The sequence below is a fragment of the Theropithecus gelada genome, chromosome X (genome assembly GCF_003255815.1).
Source record: "Theropithecus gelada isolate Dixy chromosome X, Tgel_1.0, whole genome shotgun sequence".
NCBI classification, from domain to species: domain Eukaryota; kingdom Metazoa; phylum Chordata; class Mammalia; order Primates; family Cercopithecidae; genus Theropithecus; species Theropithecus gelada.
Window position 1 is genome coordinate 127324565 of NC_037689.1, and position 22722 is coordinate 127347286.

Consider the following 22722-nt stretch of genomic DNA (forward strand, 5'->3'; position numbering starts at 1 on the left):
AGAAAGAAAGAAAGAAAGAAAGAAAGAAAGAAAGAAAGAAAGAAAGAAAGAAAGAAAGAAAGAAAGAAAGGAAGGAAGGAAGGAAGGAAGGAGGGAAAGGGAGGGGAGGGGAGGGGAGGGGAAGGAATAAAGAAGCAGACACCAAATTATTCCCAGGCGCCCACATGCACCACATATCCTTGCCCCCAGTATAGTACAGTGGTTTAGAGCACAGGCCCCGGAGCTAGGGTGCCTTGGGTTCAAACCCCAGTTCCACCCAATTCCTAACTGAGTGACCTTGGCCAAGTCATTTTACCTCTCTGGGCCTCAGTTACCCCATCTGTAAAATGAGGATCATAATAGTAATCTTACAGCATATGGTTGTTGTGAGAATTCAATGAATATGTATATTGCTCTGAGCACCATCTAGCACATTCTAAGTGTTAAATGTTAGCTGTAATGATTTCCTCACACTGGCAAGAGGATGGCTCAATTTTTAAAAAAGAATTCTTGTTAAAATTAAGATAAACCACCTCATTTAAAAAAAAAAAAACTTTATCTTATAGGAAATTTTAAAGACACACAAAGGTAGAGAAAATAGCATCATAATCTCCAGTGTCCCTTCACCCAGCTTCAACAGTCCTTGACTCATGGCCATTCTTGTTTTGTCTATAACCCCATGTTCATTACCACCACCACCACCCCCTCTGCTGCTGGATTCTTTTAAAAGTAAATCCTAGATAGCATGTCATTTCTGCTGTCAACACAGAACTCTTTCAAAAACAGGAACACACTGTGATCACATATAAACACTAACAAGAATTCTTTGACATCAAATAGCCAGTGTTTTTAAAGCTCCACATCCTGGAGCAGCTATCTGATCTCCATCATCTTGGAGCCTGTGGCTGCAATCAGACCTCAGCCAGCTCCTCTGTTTCCCTGCTTCCCCAACTCCAGGTGCGGGACGCTGTGGCTGTGATCCGGTACTTGGTCTGGCTTGAGAAGAATGTGCCCAAAGGCACAGTGGACGAGTTCTCGGGGGCAGAGCTCATGGACAAGTTCCGAGGGTGAAGAGCCACGGCCATCCTTTTTAGTGTTGCAGTGGGGGCAGGGAGGGGGAATTTGTCCCCTTACTTAACGGGAAGGAAGATCCTCCTCATATGCGGGCTGGGTGGGGGAGGGCTCTGTAGAACAAGGAGAGACAGGTTCTTGGTTGGTGGGGGAGTTGAGCAGGGGGCGTTGGATTACATTTCCCGCCCCGCTGAAAGCAGGACAACTTGAAGGGCCACAACTCAATAGCGTCCCCTAGTGTCTGCTTCAGGCACGGTCTGGCTCTCCCTGGGGGAGGCTGTGGCTCAGACCAGGTCAGCCCCTGGACCACTTGAGAATACCAGGTAGAGAGGAGGATTCCCGAAGGCATGCTTGGCCCAAGTCAGGGCCCGGATTGTAGGTTTGAGGTACAGGATGCTCTTCCAGGACTGGGGGAGTTTTCAGATACAAAGAGCTGGGTTTCTTCACTACTATCCGTAAAATGGAGGTGGAGAGGGAATAATTGGTGTCTACAGTGTGTCCTCTGATCTTCCTCTATAAATGACAGGTCAAGGCTTGGGGAGATGGAACCAGGAGGTGAGGGCTGGGAGAGCCAAATGGTGCCTGGTAGAGGCAGCCATGACCTTCATTGGATTTTATTAGATATCCCAGGCCCAGCCCAGTCCAGGGGCCGATTCATTGACCATGCCTTGCCTTGTACTTTCCAGAGAAGAACAGTTCTCCTCTGGACCCAGTTTTGAAACCATCTCTGCTAGTGGTCTGAATGCTGCCCTGGCCCACTACAGGTACTTGAGGAAAATTAATTTTCTAGGGCCCTGTTGGGGGATCCCGTTGTGTGTATAGAGGAACAGGGTGAGGGGAGGGGGATGTTCTGGGAACTGAGTCCACATTGGAGGTCTGAGGCTCTTAGCCCTGTGGGGGCTGGGAGAGGAGCTCAGTGTGGAGTAGGGAGTTGCTGTGTAATGAAAAGTCCTGAGCACTGGAGGCTAGGGGACCTGGAAGGGAGACACCATTGGATGCTTTTCCCTGGCTTCCCGTGTGTTGCTTATGTTAGCTAATGCTTAAAGCTCACGAGGTCACATGAAGAGAGGCCTGTTCACTCAGTCTGAGCCAACCAAGGTGGGCCCAAGATGCAGGCTAGCCAGGTGTTTGGCCCTATAGAAAACAAAGCCCTGCAGGCCTGCCTGATGAAATGTCGGGGGCCAAGCTGACCAGCTGCCTCCGCCTGTCATGGGCACAGCAGGGAGAGGTCAGTGCTCTGCAAGGGAGTGCCTGATATGTCCCAGAATTCCCTCCCTGGTGTCCCCTGGTGTCTCCCACGCTTTTGGCTGCCTTGCCCCAGCCCCTCCTACCTACTCGGGCTAGAGTGTCGCGGTGGGTGCTCCTCCGCTTTACCACCTCTTGCTCTGCAGCCCCACCCTGGAGGAACCCTCCCTTCCTGTGCTCTGCTTCTTCTCGGGGCCCTCTGCTCTCAGAGGCAGCAGGAAGTTAGAGACAAAGGGCCGAAGGGAGCATCCAGGTAGAGGCCCAACTCTTCGCCGCTGTACCGCGCATCCTCGTGCAAGCCCCTTGGCCTCCATGGGCCTGCTTCTCCTTATGGAAAAGGAGACGGCTGGGCTGGGGGGTCTCTAGGGCTCTCCCAGCTCTCACATTCTGGACTTCACCCTCTCTCTCCTCCTGGGGTCCAGGGCCTGGCTCAGCCGGGTGCAAGATTAGCAGACCTGTGCTGAAGACAGCAGCAACGGAAGCTGAGTTATCTTCCAGGGCCCTTTGGGATAGAATGACTTCCCCCAGAGGGACTGGCCTGGAAGCCCAGACCCCAGAGGTCCTCCCACCAAGGGCCCCCATGTGATCCAGTGCAGGGTTAGGCTGCCCCTCTCAGCATTCTCTTCCCCTTCTCAGCCCGACCAAGGAGCTGAACCGCAAGCTGTCCTCAGATGAGATGTACCTGCTGGACTCTGGGGGGCAGTACTGGTATGTACCCCTCACCTCACCCTGGCCTAGATGTCTCTGCTCAGACCTCCTGAGCCTGCCAAGAGTCAGCCAAAGCTTTCCCTTCCTGAGTCATGGATTCTTCGTCTGAGAAAGGAGAGACCTGGAATGAGCCCCAAACATCCTTCCCATTTTCACACACAGGGTCCCTGCACAGTGGGAAATACACAGAGGCTGGAACAGTGGCAGGACCCAGGCAGCACCTCTGTGGGAATTAGGAAAAGACTTCCTTTGCTCAAGTAAAATGTTTACTGTTTTGTGTGGGTTGTTTGTTTGCTTGTTTGTTTGTTTTTTGACAGAGTCTCACTCTGTTGCCCAGGTTTGGAGTGCAGTGGCGCGATCTTGGCTCACTGCAACGTCTGCATCCTGGGTTCAAGCGATTCTTCTGCTTCAGCCTCCCAAGTAGCTGGGACTACAGGTGTTCACCACCATATGCCTGGACATATATATATATATATATATATATATATATATATATATATATAGAGAGAGAGAGAGAGAGAGAGAGAGAGAGAGAGAGAGATGGAGTTTCACCATGTTGACCAGGCTGGTCTCAAACTCCTGACCTCAGGTGATCCACCTGCCCTGCCCTCCCAAAGTGCTGTCCCAAAGTGCTGGGATTACAGACATTAGCCACCATGCCAAGCCTCAAGTAAAATGTTTTCTAAGTCCATGTATTATTACACAGTCTGAGCAACTATACTCAATGTCCCTGCCTGGCTACACAAACACATACACCCTACTGTCACCCACTCGTGCACACCCTGGACAACCCTGCACCACCAATATCATGCAGACTCCTCAGCCCCCTCTTCCCCATGGCACTGTTCAGGGTGGAGGTGGGGGCAGATGAGAGAAGCAACCCTTTCGATGGGCTACCCTTGTACAGTGTACAACCTGAATGCTCAGACATGACAGCCATGCAGAATAGGCTAACCTGGCCAGGCATGGTGGCTCACACCTGTAATCCCAGCACTTTGGGAGACTGAGGCAGGCAGATCACCTGAGGTCAGGAGCTTGAGACCAGCCTGGGCAGCATGGTGAGACCCCATCTCTACTAAAAATACAAAAATTAGCCGGGTGTGGTGGAGCATGCTTCCCAAGGGAAGCTGAGGCAGGAGAATCGCTTGAACCCGGGAGGTGGAGGTTGCACTGAGCCGCAATGGTGACACCGCACTCCAGTCTGAGCAACAGAGCAAGACTCTGTTAAAAAAAAAAAAAAAAAAAAAGGCTAACCCTATTCCTTCCAAACGTGTAACCAATCATTCACTCCAGAGTTGAGCTGAGCAGAGCTGACCTGAAAGATTTTCCCTTCTCATTAAGGAAGGAAGTAGACTGTGGGAAGCATGGGGTGGGGCAAAAGAAGGGCCGCACTGAACTGATGGAGGAGCAAGGAGTAGTTTCAAATGGTTTCCCAGTGTCTATCCTGTGGAAATGGCGAATGTGCTAACAACAGAGGCTCTTTGCTTGTTCTTAGCACAGCTCTTGGGGATCTGGAGTAGCAGACGCTCAGCTTAGCAGCCTTTGCTGGTCAGGAGTTTGATGCTGGGTGTACTTGAGATGGCCAGTGAGCAAAGGGGAAGTGAATTTGTGGGGGCGTTGCTGGAATGAAGTGTGTTCAGAGTAGGGTGAGGCCGGGGAAATAGTCACCTCACTTCCTCTTCTTTCCTTGTGAAGAAGAAGGCCACCACACCCTATGACCCAAGGAGGAGCCCCAGGGCCCTGGGACCATTTCTCCCCTCTCCCTCACCAAGGCGTGATCACAGGGACCATCCTGTGGCAACTGCTGCAGCTGAGGGTTGAGAGTCAGACCTTGGGGCTGAGGCTTCACCTCAATGGAACTCAGCAAATCACTGGGTCAGATCTGTGTTTGCCATGGAGAGGACTGCGTGGAGAGGCAGTGCTTCCTCTAGGCCTGGCTTCACTGAGGTTCAGAGAGGGAAACAGTTGCATGGCCTCAATGGCCTCATCTGTGAAATGGGGATAATGAGGCCTCCTCTGCCATTCTTCCTGGGGAGCAGCAAAAGTGTCCTATAAATGGTCAATAACTGTCTGAATATGAGAGTGTTATGATAACATAATCTCTCTGGACTTCAGTTTCCCCAGCTGTAAAAAGGGGACAATCCCCTTTCTGCCTCCCAGGAAACCTGGAAGAAGCCTTGCTTTGAGAACCAGCCAGACCCAAGGAAACCCAGATCTACAAAACAGCCAAAATGAGTGCGATGGGGGAGGAGTGTGTAGGGCAGGGAATCACACTTGTCAGACAACTTAGTTGCTTTTAACTTGATAGCTTTGCAGAGGCCTTTCACACATAGGCACTGAAGAGGTGATTTTGATTATGGTAGCTGTCTTCTTCCTTTTGCCGTCCACGCATCCCATCCCAGCCCTGCCACTTATGGAAAGCACACAGAAAGCACATGGCCCCAGTCACTAGCCCCAGGCATTTGGCAGAGCAGGACGTGTTGGTTTTCCTTCTCCACAGGGACGGGACCACAGACATCACCAGAACAGTCCACTGGGGCACCCCGTCTGCCTTCCAGAAGGTAAGCATGGGCCCAGATTTCCCCTCTCCCCCCTCCCTCAAGGGGGCACCCAAGCAATCAAGATCCCTTCCATTTCAGAGGCTAAAACTGAGGCACAGAGAGGTTACGTCGTTTGCCCAAGGTCATACATGGTACCAGAAAACCCAGTGCTCCCTGCTGCTTCCCTGGGGATATTTCAGGCCACTGACAAGGCCTCAGCCCAAGCTGAGCCTCGTCCTATTCTGGTAAATCAGTACACAAATATTTTTTTGTTGCTGCCTGTGTGCCTGGCCCTATACTCAGCAGAAAGAAGAAAGAAAGGCATCCCAAGTGGAGGAAAACAGCACAAGTGAAGCCTCCGCAGTGGAAAGGAGCCAGAGGTGTTCAGGCTGGCCAGCTGGGGCAGAGGCGAAGGCATTGTCTCTGTACACCAGAGGGCCCTGGGGGTGGAGCAGCGAGCTGCCGTCGTGCTGCATACAGCAGGCCAACTCTGGGGCAGACATTGTGCTGGAAACACAGAGAGAGGAACAAAATGCTGTGCAGGCCTCCAGGAGCTCACGGTTTAGCGGCAGAGTCTGCTGCCTCTGGCTGTCCTGCACAAAGTGACAAGCCTATGCACTGTGTGTGGTGATGGGGATTGACCACATCGCCTCTGGAAGTGACCAGAAGAGGCCACTGTCAGCCCACCTCCCTCCCCTGACAGAGGAAGGCTAAGCTGCCAAGTCAGCAAACCTCAACCCTCATGAAAGGCCTTAAGAAAACTCAGCAGCCGTCACAACCACAGGAATGAGAGCGCTAACCTTCCACGAAGCATGCGCACTGTTGGCAGCACCTTCTGTACATTAGTCTGCCCGCCTCTCCCAACAACCTTAGGAGCTAGGTCCTGTTATCTTCCCATCGCAGATAAGGAAACTGAGGCACACAGCAGTTAAAGTCACCTGCCCAAGGTCTCAGAGTGAGTGGCTGAGTCAGGATTCAGCCCAGGGAGTCACAGCCTCGGCTCACCGTCACCAAGTGTCTCCTGTAGATATTGTAATGACCCTCATAAACCAGCCATAGAGAAGCACGTGATGGAGCCCCAGCTTTGGGAAGGCCCTCTTCAGTCTCTGCTGGCCATCTTCCAGAACCCGGGCAGCCACAGATGACGATGCAACTCCCCCCACCCTGCCCACACACACCCAGGCCTGGGCCCTGCACCATGTATCCACAGGCCAAGCAACTGGAAACTCCCCTGGCTCCTCCTCCCGTCCTCCACATCACCTCTTCCTCTCCCCATCAGGAGGCGTACACCCGTGTGCTGATAGGAAATATTGACTTGTCCAGGCTTATCTTTCCTGCTGCTACATCAGGTGGGTTTCAGAAACCAGGATGGACACAGCCTCAGGCCCTGATTTCACAGGACCAGGACTCAGACCATCACCCTGGGAGGCTGGTGGGGCAAGGATTTTGTCATCATCCCATCCCTTATGTAGGTGAGAAAATCCAGCCTAGAGAGAGAAAGTGACTTGCCCAACGTCACACAGAAGGTTAGCGGGAGACCCAGGCCTTGAACTCAAGTTTCTTAATCTAACACTGTTGCTCAGAGGTGGGAGACATCAGTGGGCCACAGCAGTTATGGGAGGATTCTTAGAGGAATTAGGTATCAAAGTGCAAAGCCCTGACAGATGGGGAGAAATTATAGTAGAGGCATCAATCCAGGTAATGGATACAATGTACAGTAAGCTGGAGATAGTGATGGGCTGGTCTGGCGAGGGAACCACTAACTCCATCCATCAGCCCTTCTCCATCCCAACCCAACATCATTGCATCAGTGCATGCTTAGCGGCCTCTCAGGGGCCCCTCTTCTTGGGCACCACTCTGATAGTGGAGCAGGAAGGGGCAAGGTGGACAGTCTTCGGTAAAGCCAGCTGACTGGGGTCAATCTCTCTTCCCTTCCAGGGCGAATGGTGGAGGCCTTTGCCCGCAGAGCCTTGTGGGATGCTGGGCTCAATTATGGTCACGGGACAGGCCACGGCATTGGCAACTTCCTGTGTGTGCATGAGTGTAGGTGTCTCCTCAGCACTCCCCACCCCCCCCCCCACTTTTATTATACTCTCTATGAAGGTAGAACATTTCACAGGTATGGAAATGACAAAGACCCACAAAGATGCCATGATCTAACCAAGGTTACCCAGCTCCACAGGGTAAGTGAGGAATGCCAGCAGCAGGCCAGTCCTGCTGGATGCTTGGCATTCCAGAGGGCACCAGAAAGAGAGTCAAAGTCTAGTGGCTAACTTATATAGACCCCAGAGAAATAAAAGCCAGAGCCAGCTGCATGTGGTGACTCACACCCGTAGTCCCACTGCTTTGGGAGGTCAAGGTGGGAGGATCACTTGAGGCCAGGAGTTTGAGATCAGCCTGGGAAACACAGCAAGACCCTGTCTCTACAAAAGAAATGTTTTAAGTATCCAAGTGTGGTGACATGTGCCTGTAGTCCCGGCTACTCGGGAGGCTGAGGTGGGAGGATCCCAGGAGGTCAAGGCTGCAGTGAGCCATGATGGCACCACTGCACTCCAGCCTGGGCAACACAGCAAGACCCCCTCAATACCTAAATAAATAATGAAAGCCAGAGCCAATCTGGTGTGTGCCAGGCCCAGGCAGACAATGATGTAATGGACCTGTGCTCGTAGAGATGCTCCGGGATCCTCACTTACCTGCTCTTCCTTGGAAGCTGCTCACTTCCAAGCTGGTGAGTATAGGATAACTAATACCATCTTTCTGTCTTCCTTTCTAGGGCCAGTGGGATTCCAGTCCAACAACATCGCCATGGCCAAGGGCATGTTCACTTCCATTGGTACGGCCCTCAGGCCCCTCTACCTCACCACCCCATCCCAGAGCAGGGCTAGCCCAGAACTGCAGTCTAGGGTATACCAGCCTTCAGAGGAGCACAGCAGGCACTAGTACAGCTCGGGACTCACCTCCCCATTCCCACCCCTACACCCAGCCCCAAATGACTTGTCCCACCCTAACCCCAGCTCCCCTCAGCCCAGACCATCTTTTTGCCCTTGGGAGTTGATTCCCAGCTATATATTCAGACGAGATCAGGCGCGTTCAGGGTGGTATGGCTGTAGACCCAGTGGTATATCCAGACTCTGGAGTTGCCAAATGCTGGAGTAACAGGACAGTGGCATCCAGAGAGATGGGAGTACCTTCAGGACCCAAGTGGGTTTTTAGGTCTTCCCTGCTGGGCTACAGGGAAGAGAGGGTGAGTCACAGATGCCCCTGTAGGGGATCTGAGGCCTGACAGGGATGAGTTGCCTCTGCTTAGCCAAGCATCTAACCAGTTGTGGGGCTACCAGAATCAACAGCCAGGGAACAGCCAGGGGACAGCCAGACAGCCAGTCCCTCCAGCCACTCATCAGTAGGTACAGGAAGCCTGGGCTTGGACCCTCTCCCAGCTTAATGCCACCAGCATCTCTGTGTCTCCCAGAACCTGGTTACTATAAGGATGGAGAATTTGGGATCCGTCTCGAAGACGTGGCTCTCGTGGTAGAAGCAAAGACCAAGGTAAACTGCCACCAGGATGGGCTGGAGGTGTGGGCAGCACGTTAGTGACTTTGGGCTGCATGGGAGGAAAGGTTTGGGAAGGAAGATCAAAGGAGAAGGACATTTAGTGTGCAGGCATGAATTTATTTGGAGTCTTCCTTAGGAATTCCATAAGTCAGACTTTTCAAACTCACTTGCACATTTGAATCACCCAGAGAGCTTTCTCATGTTTTAAATGCCCATGCCCAGGCCCCACTCCAGACCAAGTGAATCATTATCCCTGCCCTATATCTTTGGTTCTCAATGCACATAATAATCGCCAGGGGAACTTGTTAGAAATAAAGATTCTGTATAATAGCAGCCAACAAGATAAAATACCTAGATGTAAACTTAAAAAGGCTTACATGGAGAAACTCTCTACTAAGGGACATAAAAAAGATTTAAGTAAATGGTGCTCTCTGGAGAGAAGCCTCAATATTATGAAGATATCATTTATCTCTAAATTAATCTATAAATTCAACACAACCTCAATTCCAATGCTAACTGGATATTTTTGTAACTTCACAAAATGATAGTAAAGTTTATTTGTAAAAATAAACATGCGAAGATAGCTAGGAAAATTCTGAAAAAGAAGAGCAGGGCCAGGTGCAGTGTCTCATGCCTATAATCCCAGCACTCTGGGAGGCCAAGGCAGGAGGATTGCTTGAGCTCAGGAGTTTGAGACCAGCCTGGGCAACATGGCAAGACCCCATCTCTACGAAAAATACAAAAAAAAAAAAAAAATTAGCTGGGTATGGTGTCATGTACCCGTAGACCCAGCTACTCAGGAGGCTGAGGTGGGAGGATCATCTGAGCCTAGGGAGGTTGAAGCTGCAGTGAGCCGTGATTACGCCACTGCACTCTAGCCTCGGTGACAGAGCAAAACCCCATCTAAAAAAAAAGCAATAAGAAAAGCCAGCTCTCTCAAATTTGAACACAAACTACCACAACTAAAATAGTATGACACTGGAGATGAAATAGACAGCTGTAACAATGAAACAGAACAATTAGTCCAGAAATAAACCCTCTTATTTCCATAAACAACATGGGAATTTAGTTTACAAGAAAGCTGATTTTGCAAAACAGTAAGAAAAAAATGATTATTCAGCAAATGGACAGGGGGAACAAATGGCTAATCATTTGGGGGGATTAAACTGAATAACCTCCAAAATAAAATTCCAGATGGACCAAAGTTTTAAGGTGAGCAATGAGACCACAAAAGATGTAAAGGAAAACCTCTATCAACTCATTTATAATCTCAGGGTGGAAAAGAGTCTTTCTTTGTAAGACCAGAAGCCATGAAGGAAAAGATTAATAACTCTGACTAAATAGAAAATGGAAACAATGTTTATGGAAACAATGCCATAAACAAAGCCAAGAGATGTGTGACAAACATCTCTTGGCTTTGTTTATGGCATTGTGAGAGGGTGAATTTTCTTATTTTACCATGAGCTCTTACAAATCCATATGACAAAAATAGGCAAAACAGGAAAAAATAGGGCAAAGGACATGAAAAGGCAATTCACTAAAATTAACACCAAATGGTCCACATATATGTGGAAAGATGCTCAAGTTCATTCTTAAAGAAATACAAGGCTAGGCGCAGTGGCTCACACCTGTAATCCCAACACTTTGGAAGGCCGAGGTAGGTGGATCACCTGAGGTCAGGAGTTCCAGACCAGCCTGACCAACATGGAGAAACCCCATCTCTACTAAAAATACAAAATTAGCTGGGTGCGGTGGCGCATGCCTGTAGTCCCAGCTACTCGGGGGGCTGAGGCAGGAGAATCACTTGAACCCAGGAGGTGGAGGTTGCGGTGAGCCAAGATCATGCCATTGTACTCCAGCCTGGGCAACAAGAGCAAAACTCTGTCTCAAAACAAACAAACAAAAAAATACAAATCAGGGCCAGGCACCTGTAATCCCAACACTTTGGGAGGCAAAAGTGAGCAGATTACTTGAGGTCAGGAGTTCCAGACCAGCCTGGCCAACATGGTGAAACCCCATTTCTACTAAAAAATACAAAAATTAGCCAGGCATGGTAGTGCGTGCCTGTAATCTTAGCTACTCGGGAGGCTGAGACAAGAGAATCGCTTGAACCCGGGAGGTGGAGGTTGCAGTGAGCCGAGATCGCACCACTGCCCTCCAGCCTGGCTGGCAGAGCGAGACTCTGTCTCTAAAAAAAGAAGAAGAAAAAGAAAAAAAGAAAGAAAGAAAAAAGAGAAGGGGAAAAAAGTATCTTTCTTGCTCAGTTTCCTTCCTGAGAACATTTCAGGCACACACAGCATATGTATCTATCTATGTATATATTTTGAAAATTCACACAAAATGGATTCTACCATACATACTTTTCTGCATCTTCCTTTCCTGCCCGGCTGCCCCTTACTTAATAGTAAACCTAGAAGAGTGCTCTACAATAGCGCAGGGAGACCTACCTCATTCTTTTTAAGGGTTGTGGAAGAGCCACAACAACAGTATGTGGCTGTCCCATGGTTTATTTAACCAGCTGTGGATATTGAGGCTGTTTCCAAGTTTTTACTATATTTACCATCAATGCTACAAATCAACATCACTGTATAAACATCTTGGTGAGCTTTTGGGACCATATCCAGAAGGTACATAGCTGGCGTCGGGATTTCAGAGACAAAACGTACAAGCATTTTTAATAGGTAATTTGATAGATATTGTCAAACTGCCCTCCAGAAAGGTTGCACCGGTTGTACTTTTCTCCAACAGTGTGTGAGAGTGCCCATTTCCTCACATACTCACTAGCACTGAGAATCACCAAAGTCACTAATTTTTGCCAATCTGATAGGCGAAACATGGTATGCTATTGTTGTTTTGATTTGTATTTCTTTTCTTTTTTTTTATGGAGTCTCCCTCTCCCAGGCTGGAGTGCAGTGGCGAGATCTTGGCTCACCACAACCTCTGCCTCCCGGGTTCAAGTGATTCTCTTGCCTCAGCCTCTCGAGTAGCAGGGATTACAGGCACGCACCACCACGACCGGCTAAATTGTGTATTTTTATTAGAAATGGGGTTTCACCATGTTGGCCACGCTGGTCTTAAACTCCCAACCTCCGGTGATCCACCAGCCTCGGCCTCCCAAAGCGTTAGGATTACAGGCGTGAGCCACCACACCCAGCCTTATATTTCTTTAAGGATGGACTTGAGCATCTTTCCACATGTATGTGGACCATTTGGTGTTAATTTTAGTGAATTGCCTTTTCATGTCCTTTGCCCTATTTTTTCCTGTTTTGCCTATTTTTGTCTTATGGATTTGTAAAAGCTCATGGTAAATAAGAAAATTCATCCTCTCTCTGTGATATGTGCTATATTTGTCACACATCTCTTGGCTTTGTTTATGGCATTGTTTCCATAAACATTGTTTCCATTTTCTATTTAGTTTAGTCAGAGTTATTAATCTTTTCCTTCACGGCTTCTGGTCTTGCACAGAAAGACTCTTTTCTACCCTGAGATTATAAATGAATTGATAGAGGTTCTCCTCTATATCTTTTGTGGTCTCAGCCTCCCAAATAGGTGGGACTACAGGCGCCCACCACCATGCCCTACTAATTTTTGTATTTTTAGTAGAGACGGGGTTTCACCATGTTGGTCAGGCTGATCTTGAACTCCTGACCTCAAATGATCCACCCACCTCGGCCTCCCAAAGTGCTGGGATTACAGGCGTGAGCCATCCATCGCACCCGACCTCTTTTATTTTTAGAGACAGGGTCTCACTCTGTTGCCCAGGCTGAAGTGCAGTGGCACGATCACAGCTCACTGCAGCCTCGACCTCCTGGGCTCAGGTGATCCTCCCACCCTTCCACCTCAGCCTCCCAAATAAGTAGGACTATAGATGGACACCACCATGCTCAGCTAACTTTTGTATTTTTTTGTAGAAACTGGTGTATTAGTCTGTTCTCACACTGCTATAAAGATACTACCCAAGACTGGGTAATTTTTAAAGGAAAGAGGTTTAATTGACTCACAGTTCCACATGGCAGGGGAGGCCTCAAGAAACTTACAATCATGGCAAAAGGCGAAGGGGAAGCAAAGATCTTGACATGGTGGCAGGAAAGAGAGAACTAGCAAGAGCAGGGAAAACTGTCTTATAAAACCATCAGATCAGCCGGGCATGGTGGGTCATGCCTGTAATCCCAGCATTTTGGGAAGCTGAGGTGAGCGGTTCACCTAAGCTTAGGAGTTCAAGACCAGTCTGGCCAACATGGTGAAACTGCATCTCCACAAAAAATACAAAAATTATCTGGGTGTGGTGGTGCCCATCAATAATCCCAGCTACTTGGGAGGCTGAGGTAGAAGGATCACCTGAGCCCAGGAGGTAGAGGCTGCAGGGGGCTGTGATCACGTCACTGCACTGCAGCCTGGGTAACAGAGGGAGATCCTATCTCAAAAAAATAAAATAAAATAATTGAAATTTAGATTTCTGGGCCCTGCCCTAAGGATACTGCCTCCAGTAGGTTTGGGAGGTGGGCCCTGAAATCTGCATATTTATCATGCTCCCTAAGTGCTGTTGATGTGCGTACTTCAAGTCTAAATTTCCAGAATCAGGAGGGAAGCACCAAAGGTGGAGCACTAAGTGGCAGACAAGGGGGCTGGCGAAGAGAAGGGACTCTAGAAGGCTCAGATCTACCCAGAGTGTCCAGGGTTGATGAAGCCCAGCTCCCTGTGTCCTCTGGGTGGAGTGCTCCCTCCTTCCCTTCAGCCCAGCTCCTCCTCCTCCCTCACTGTCCTGCTTACCTGCCTTCTCTTGTGGACTCCCAGTACCCAGGGAGCTACCTGACCTTTGAAGTGGTATCATTTGTGCCCTATGACCGGAACCTCATCGATGTCAGCCTGCTGTCTCCTGAGCATGTGAGTGCCCCTCAGCATTGCCTTCTCCCTGACCCTGGGCCTTTCCTGCCTCTGCTACCTGCCACCACATCCTCTGTCCCTTCACCTCCCCCAGGAGGGTCCACACTGGTGGCACCTGCAGACACACACTAGGGCATTCCTCCCCAGCTCATCAGAGACCCCAGAGCTTCTAGAACTTTCCAGTCAGACCAGCCTGCCCAACCCCAGGTAGTGAATAACTGGAGGGGTCTGAGATTGGGCCTCTGAGCTCAGCCACTACAAGGCCTGGAACTATAAGTGATCCCTTCCATTCTTTCGCCTCAGTCTCCTATTTTGTAAGCGGAGGATAAGAATGCCTGCCCAGCTTACTCCCATTACCGGGCCTGAAATCTACCCACCCCACCGCCCATGAACATCACCATGACATGAAACAGCCACCGAGGGGAACTGCCTCTGGAAAGCCCCAGAGAATTCCTGAGTCCTGATGATGGTGGGGGACCTGTGGCAATCTGGACCATGGTGACAGCTGGAGTACCACAGTAGGGGATTGGGTGTCACCAAGACTTCACCTCTTGGCAGCTTGGCTTGGAGAGGCTCTCACCCCTTCTATCCTTCGCAGCTCCAGTACCTGAATCGGTACTACCAGACCATCCGGGAGAAGGTGGGTCCAGAGCTGCAGAGGCGCCAGCTGCTGGAGGAGTTCAAGTGGCTTCAACAGCACACAGAGCCCCTGGCCGCCAGGGCCCCGGACACCGCCTCCTGGGCCTCTGTGTTAGTGGTCTCCACTCTTGCCATCCTCGGCTGGAGTGTCTAGAGGCTCCAGACTACCCTGGTAACCCTCCATCTAGATGGGGGGCTCCCTTGCTTAGATGCCCTCACCCTGCACCGAACATACCCCAAGGGTCCCTGCTGGCCCATCACCTGGAAACCTTTGCATTCATCCTCCTTCTCCAAGACCAGGCCCCAGGAACACAGGGCTTCTTGGCCCCAGACGATACCTCCCTGCACCCCGGGGTTGTATAGTACACCCTGGGCTCCTAACCCCAGGCCCCGAGATAGGAGAGCCAGCTGGTCTCTTCTCTCCTGTGATCTCAGTAGGCCTAACCTATAACCTAACACAGATTGCTACAGCTGCTCCCCTCCCGCCAAACAAAACCCCAAGAGAGCAATGCCCCTACCACCCCAGGGTGCCATGGTCCCAGGAGAGTCCAAACCTATCACCACCTGTTGGGTATAGCCAGAGCTTTTCCCACCCAGTCAGGGCATGAAACAGCAACCCCCCACATGTGAACCCATCATTCCTAAACCCTGGGTGGGCTCTATGCCAAGTAACGGCAGAGGGAGTTAAGCCACAGGAATTTGGCTGTGGAGTAGGAGGGAATGCGGCGAGGCACTCTGGAATATGACCCTACCAGAGGTTGGAAAACAAACTTGGGCAGCCGGAGTGCATCACTATTCTAGACTTCCCTGGCATTCAAGGAGCCCTTTGAACTTTCCAAAGTGCAGCCACAGCTACAATGCTGTTAAATCCTCCCACATTCTTGGATGCCCCTTCACCTTGTGTGGACAGTATCTGGTTTCTCCATTTTACAGACAGGAAAACTGAGCTTCAGACAGGGGATGGGTTTTGCCCAAGGACACATACATTTGGTTGAGAGCTGATGGGGCCAGATGAACCGGCACTCCAGCTCTTTCACCCTTCAGCATCATGCAGAGTCCCTGAGCCCACCTCCCAGCCCTCTCCTCATTCTCTGAACCCACTGTGGTGAGAAGAATTTGCTCCGGCCAAATTGGCCGTTAGCCACCTGGGTCCACATCCTGCTAAGACGTTTAAAACAGTCTAACAAAGACACTTGCCTCTGGGTTTTGCCTTGTGTCTGCTGTGTTGCCAGAGACTGCTGTCACCTGTGGCTTTTGTGGTGGGGGAGGAAGAAGAGAGGGTGCAGTGGGGGTGGGGACATGAGGCTCCTAGAAGCTCAGCAGGGGAGCACGTGGGCTTGAGAGTGTGTGTGGGGGCATGCATGTGAGTATGTGTGCGCATGTGCACAGATGCACGTGCACACCACGCCCAATCAGCCAACCTCCAGCCTGTGCTAAAAAGGTATTGTAACCTTGTGGAGGGGAGAGAAAGGAGCCCTACACTGGTAAACTTGTCAAATGTAGTCCAGAAAAGTTGGGGCTAGCACCTTTGCCAAGCAGCGCACAGTTGGTGGAAGGAAAGACCCAAGGTTCTGGGTGCAGGGTGCCAGGCAAAGGCACCAGGCAGAAAAGTCTCCTGGCCTGGAACCATCAGGCCTAGTCTGCTGAGGGTGAGGGTGACCTGTGATGGTTACCATCACCAATGCTTGCATCCAGAGGCCCCAGCCCTGACCAAGCCTTACTGAGTACCCAAAGATGAGCCTCTGTTTGCTAAGTCATTTGCTCCCTCACCTGCTAACCCCACACAGACAGGGACTACTAATAGAATTAAAGTCATCATCACCTTCATCATCATCACCATCATCATGATCATGGCTACCATTTACTGAGTGTTTATGTGCCACCATGCAAGAAGCTTTCCATGCATCTTCTCATTTAATCCTCACAACCTCTGAGAAGGGCCTTTACTTATTCCCATTTTACAAGTGAGGGAACTCAGTGAGGCCCATAGAGAGTGGCTCTAAGTCACTTTTTTCATTAGGTAAATGAAAAAAGCCAGATTTAAACCAGTCAGAGGACTCTAGAATCCACTCTCAAGAAAGGGCGAGTCCTGGCCAGGTGTGGTGGCTCACTCCTGTAATCACAGCACTTTGGGAGGCTGAAATGGGAGGATCACATGAGGCCAGGATTTCGAGAGCAGCCTGGGCAACACGGCGAAACCCCGTCTCTACTAAAAATACAAAAATTAGCTGGGCGTGGTGGCACACACCTATAGTCCGAGGTGCTCGGGAGGCTGATGCAGGAGAATCGTTTGAACCCAGGAGGCGGAGGTTGCAGTGAACTGAGATCGTGCCTCTGCACTCCAGCCTGCGCAACAGAGCAAGACTCCGTCTCAAAAAATAATAATAATAAAGTAAAGGGCGAGTGGTATGGCTTTCATCATTTTACTGATGGGAAAACTGAGGCTCAAGCAGGATCACACCGCTGGTGAGAAGCAGATCCACACCATAATGCCTCCCCAGACCCTGCCAGACCTTTCCCTTTGTACGCTGACACTTGCTCCTGGGGTTCTGGCAGGTCATGGGTGGCAAGACCAGGCACCTGACCAACACCCTCACACAGGCCTTTTGGCCCGAGGCAGCTCATGTGCTTTTTTCCTCAGTGCGAGACCCAGGACTCCACCTCATCTCTGATTCCCCTTAACTGCCCCTTCCAGCTTACCATTCTGGGAGGAAGAACCCAGCCCTGGAACGTGGCTGGAACGAGGGCTCACAGTCACCCCAGCTCCTCCCTCCCCTGGGACCCAGATGGCCAGCCTTGACCATTCCTGCTTTAAGGGGTTAACTCTAGGTCAGGCAGGAAAACATTCAGGGCACATACACCAGGGCTGATACACAGGGACTCTTGTGACATCGTTAGGAATGAAAGATCATTAGGAACTGTCCCCTTGGGCTCTAGTACTTTGTTTTAATGTTGGAGAATGGGGCTTAGCAAACCTCTCCTCGCCTGCTGATTGCCTGGGGAGTGGGCCATGTGGAAAAGCCCCTTTTCCTAGGAGTTAAGATTCTGGGATTTGAGTCCCACTTGTGCCAGCTGTGTGGCCTTGGGCAAGTCACTTCTCTCTGGTCTTCAGTTATCCCTTCTGGAATCTCCCATACTGCCTTCTTGGTGAGGTTACAGTGAGAAGCTCATGAGACCCGGATGTGGCAGCACTCTAAACCAGGAAGCCACACAGACAAGAAATGATATTGCTGTTATTTGCCCAGCACGAGTTCAACTCAGCTTCAACTTTGCAGGTAGGTAAGAAAAAGGTCTGGGATCCAAGTTTTATATATAAATAGTCGAAACTAGAAAGGCTCTGGAGCAAACATCTAGTTTATGTCTCTCCAACTATGCTCCCAGGAGCCTGAGATGCCTCAGAAACACCACAGGGGCTGTCGAGGAAAACAGCTGCTGCACGAAGTAGCCCTGATGGGCTTCCCATAAAATTGTACTTGAAGTAGTTGCAGGGCCAGCTTCACGGGTGTAGGACCTGTGCATTCCCTTTTTGTGCTTAGAAGGGCCCCATGCTTGGTTTAATGCTCGCCTGTCAGTGTCTCAAAATTCTCGATAATTTTAAGCAAGGGGCACCGGGCATTTTCATTTTGCACAAGGCCCCCAAAATTCCAGAGCCAATCCTGAATAGGAGCTCCATGACCAAACACACACACACACACACACACACACACACACACACACACACACAACCCTGGTGCAGTCCTTTCAGTGTACAGATGGGGAAACTTCAACAGCAACCCAGGAAGAGGAAGGGACTTGCCCAAGGTCACACAGTCCGTTGGGGCCAGAGCAAGGACTAAATCGCAGCATACTGACTCAGCTCTTCAATGGCTCCGCTCTTGCTTTCAGTGTGTGCTTCTGTCACTCCCTTACTGCCTCTAATGACCCACTGAGACCCAAGGAGACCTGTTGGAGGTCACACAGCTATGACAACAATGGTGATGGTAGTGTTGAGCTACGTTCCTTCAAGCTTCAAATCCGAATAGAAAAGTGCATAGGTAAGATGATAGGTAGATACGTACATACACAAATCGTCCTTTTGTTTTTTTGTTTTTTATTTTTAGAGAGAGGGTCTTGCTCTGTCACCCAAGCTGGAGTGCAATGGCGCCATCATAGCTCACTATAACCTTGAACTCCTGGGCTCAAGCGCTCGTCCCACCTCAGTCTCCTAAGTAGCTAGGACTACAGGCATGCACCACCATGCCCGATTAATTTTTTTTTTAATTTTTATTTTGTAGATATGGTGTCTCTCTATGTTGCCTAGGCTGGTCTCAAATTTCTGGCCTCAAGCGATCCTCCCACCTTGGCCTCCCAAAGTGCTGGGATTACAGGTGTGAATCACTTAACAGTTCATTTTTTTAAATAACTAAGTCAACCTTTGCTCATTTGCCAGTCAACTGGTTCCAGCTGTGTGTGAGTTGGGACCTCAGAAGGGGCTGGGCTGGCTACTCTTCAGCCAGCTAAACCACGTCAGCAGTGAATTTTACCAACTCACTGGCTGCTTCCTCAAATCAGTGGTTGGGCACTCTTGGCACCAAAAAAAAAAAGAAATGTGAAAGATTCAGTAGCAATTGTTTCCTCCTTGTCCGTTCCTGCCCCTCATGGCTCGTCACAGCCAGGATGGGGAGGTGCTCCCCAAACCCCTACCCAGCTAGCCTTTGCCCAGAGGCCGGCCCATCTCTTCACTTCCTTATTTCTTTGTGAAACAGGAACTGAGCAAGCAGCTTAAGTCGGGTAGGATGGGTGGTTGAGAAAGCCCCAGTGGTCCGTGGCAAGGCCACGAAGCTGAAAAGCTGGTTTCTCTCCCAGAGGGTTCCAGGCAGCTTCAGGCCCTCTTGTTTGTCACACCTCTTTTGTTCTAGAACAACTTGGGCTGAGGGATGTGCCCTTGACAAGGTGGAGACATAGGATATGGGCCACAGGGTCATTTGGCAGAGATTCGGATGCGGACCACAAGAGACATAGAAGCAGGTGCCAGGCCGGGCGCGGTGGCTCACGCCTATAATCCCAGCTCTTTAGGAGGCCGAGGAGGGTGGATCACCTGAGGTCAGGGGTTCAAGACCAGCTTGGTCTGGCAACATGGTCGGCAACATGGTGAAACCCTGTCTCTACTAAAAATACAAAAATTAGCTGGGCGTGGTGGCAGACGCCTGTAATCCCAGCTACTTGGGAGGCTGAGACAGGAGAATTGCTTGAATCCAGGAGGTGGAGGTTGCAGTGAGCCGAGATCTTGCCACTACACTCGAGCCTGGGGCCACAGAGTGAGACTCTGTCTCAAAAAAAAAAAAAAGAAGAAGAAGAAGAAGGTTCCAAGGGGACACCAAGGGAGAAGGCAGCAGCTCCAAACAGTCACCAAGGTCTTCCTGTATTTAGCAAGGGGAGAAACTCCAGGTGGAGCCTGAAGTGAACTGATGTGGAGTCACTCACCAGGTACCCAGCACTTTCTACTAGCTGGGCACTGGGCTAAGAGCACTCCCTCTATGCATGTCACCTGAGTAGTAACCCTAGTCACACCCACAGGAAAGGCCCACATTATACATTATCACTGTTACCCTCTTCACTAAGGCTCATTGCAGGTGACATCACTTGCCCAAGGTTATGCAGCCAATAGCTGACCATACAACAATCTGAATCCAGTCAGGACAACCTGACTCCATTTCTGAGAGGTGTTCTGCTCCTCCTCTTCCCTGGAGCCCTGGACAATTGTCCCCATGGGGCAGGGGCCCACTGATCAGAGACATTTGTCCGTGTAACCTTGGGACAGAGATTTATGCAGAGTAGCCCAGCACTTACTTGTCCCCCATAGAAAGTGCCCCCCACACCAGTGAGTCATGAGTGTGTTTTAATCTGAGCACCAAAGTCCAGCCTCCTCTTCTAATGGTACTTGACAGAGCTACCAGCAGGTGTTTTTGGTTTTGTTTTAAAACCAAGACCTTATCACGAGTTCAGAGTTCCAAAGATCACTGTCTTTCCCTCCCCTCCCATCAGCCCCTGCCATCAGCTGCCCACTCTGTGTGTGTTGTATGTGGGCATGAGGAATGGGTGGAAGAGTCTCCTGCCCTTGTCTCCTTGCTTTCCTCTGCCCGCCTTCTCCCTCCTGCAGTTTTGCTCTTTCTGCCCTCCCTGCCTAAAATGACCACCATTAAATTTGCTAATGGGCCGGGCTACTAAAATGGGCTTCACCTTGGAAATGTCCAAGTATTTTCAAGAAACTATGTGGCCTCTGTTTGGATATTTCTTTTTCTTTTTTCTTTTCTTTCTTTCTTTCTTTTTTCTTTTTCTTTTCCTTTCTTCCTTTCTTTTTTTTTTTTTTGTTTTGTTTTGTTTTGTTTTGCTTTTGTTTTTGTTTTTGTTTGTTTGAGATGGAGTTTCACTCTTGTTGCCCAGGCTGGAGTGCAGTGGTGTGATCTGGGCTCACAGCAACCTCCACCTCTCAGATTCAAGCGATTCTCCTGCCTCAGCCTCCCAAGTAGCTGGGATTACAGGCATGTGCCACCATGCCCGGCTAATTTTTGTATTTTTAGTAGAGACGGGTTTCACCATGTTAGTCAGGTGGGTCTCAAACTCCTGACCTCAGGTTATCCACTCACCTGGGCTTCCCAAAGTGCTGAGATTACAGGCATGAGCCACTATGCCCGGCCTGCTTGAATATTTCAAGAGATGGAGAGATCATTACTTACTAGAGCTGAACTAGTGCCATCTGAATAGTCAAAATTCCTTCCTTGGAATAAACTAAAACCTTGCATTTATCTGTTCCCCATCATTCATACCACTTGCTTCCCCACCCCAATCACCTAGGCTAAATGTGACAGGAGTTTAGTACTTCACACGTTGACAACGACTTCCCTATACTTCACCCCCACTTAATCGACCCTAGCTATTACAGCTTTGCACACGTGATGCGACTTCCAGATATCCTCCCCTTCCTGTTCACTCCCCTCTGGGCCTGCTTCAAGGTGGCTCTGTGGCACCTAGTGTGGTACCCAAACCAGCATCAGGTGCCAAGAGAAGGCTGCAAGCTCCATAATTATCTCACCTCCCCGTTCAGGAACTCTGCATCAGAGGCACTTCAGCTGACTGGTTAGTAGTGTGGGCCCTGGCCAAGACCTGACCTGCATTTAACACTGGGATCTACTGCTTACTAGCTGTGTGGGCAATTCACTTAACTCCTCTGGGCCTCGGCTTCCTCCCTGGAAAATGGGGATAACAATAGTGCCTGACTTACCAGGTTGTTGTAAAGCCCACTGCTTGCCATGAAGTATAATAATTTTCAGCTAGATGTGGGGATGGTGGGGGAGTGGAATTAAGAATCTTTGGGGGCCAGGTGCAGTGGTTCACACCTGTAATTGCAGCACTTTGGGAGGCAGAGGCAGGAGGATCACTTGAGGCCAGGAGTTCGAGATCAGCCTGGGCAACACAGGCAAAAAACAAACAAACAAACAAACAAACAAAAACTCAGGAATGGTGGCATGTGGCTGTAGTCCCAACTACCCGGAAGGCTAAGGTGGGAGGATCATGAGCCCCAGGAGTTTGAGGCTGCAGCGAGTTGTGACCACACCACTGCATTCCAGCCTGGGCAACAAAGGGAGACCCTATCTCAAATTAATTAATTACAACTTAAAGAATCTTTGTGGAGGTTTTTCCAGATATAGGTATCTCTCACTATCCAAACTCTTACTGTCTCAAATCAGAAATATATCCATTCAGAGAGTGAGAGACGCTTTTGTGCATGCTCTGGATCCCACCTGCCCCAAATATCCCACTCGTGATCATCTACTAAATAAGAATTTCTTGGCCGTGTGTAGTGGCTCACACCTGTAATCCCAGCACTTTGGGAGGCCAAGGTGGGCAGATCACGAGGTCAGGAGATCAAGACCATCCTGGCTAACATGGTGAAACCCCATCTCTACTAAAAATACAAAAAATTAGCCGGGCATGGTGGCATGCGCCTGTAGTCTCAGCTACCCGGGAGGCTGAGGCAGGAGAATGGCATGAACCTGGGAGGTGAAGGTTGCAGTGAGCCGAGATGTCACTGCACTCCAGCCTGGGCGACAGAGTGAGACTCTCA

The 22722-nt window shown here is 50.0% G+C and overlaps 1 protein-coding gene across 1 annotated transcript in view; it reads left to right on the forward strand.

Moving 5' to 3' along the window:
* The window catches only part of XPNPEP2 (X-prolyl aminopeptidase 2), a 31285-nt gene extending 15464 nt beyond the window's left edge, over window positions 1-15821 (forward strand). The window contains exons 12-21 of the mRNA XM_025372768.1: window positions 937-1046; window positions 1737-1814; window positions 2932-3003; window positions 5504-5564; window positions 6823-6892; window positions 7482-7586; window positions 8317-8376; window positions 9013-9089; window positions 13890-13979; window positions 14578-15821. Of these exons, the coding sequence (XP_025228553.1) occupies window positions 937-1046; window positions 1737-1814; window positions 2932-3003; window positions 5504-5564; window positions 6823-6892; window positions 7482-7586; window positions 8317-8376; window positions 9013-9089; window positions 13890-13979; window positions 14578-14772 (918 nt within the window). The 3' untranslated portion in view covers window positions 14773-15821. The remainder of the gene's footprint in view (window positions 1-936; window positions 1047-1736; window positions 1815-2931; window positions 3004-5503; window positions 5565-6822; window positions 6893-7481; window positions 7587-8316; window positions 8377-9012; window positions 9090-13889; window positions 13980-14577) is intronic.
* Window positions 15822-22722: the final 6901 nt, after the last annotated feature.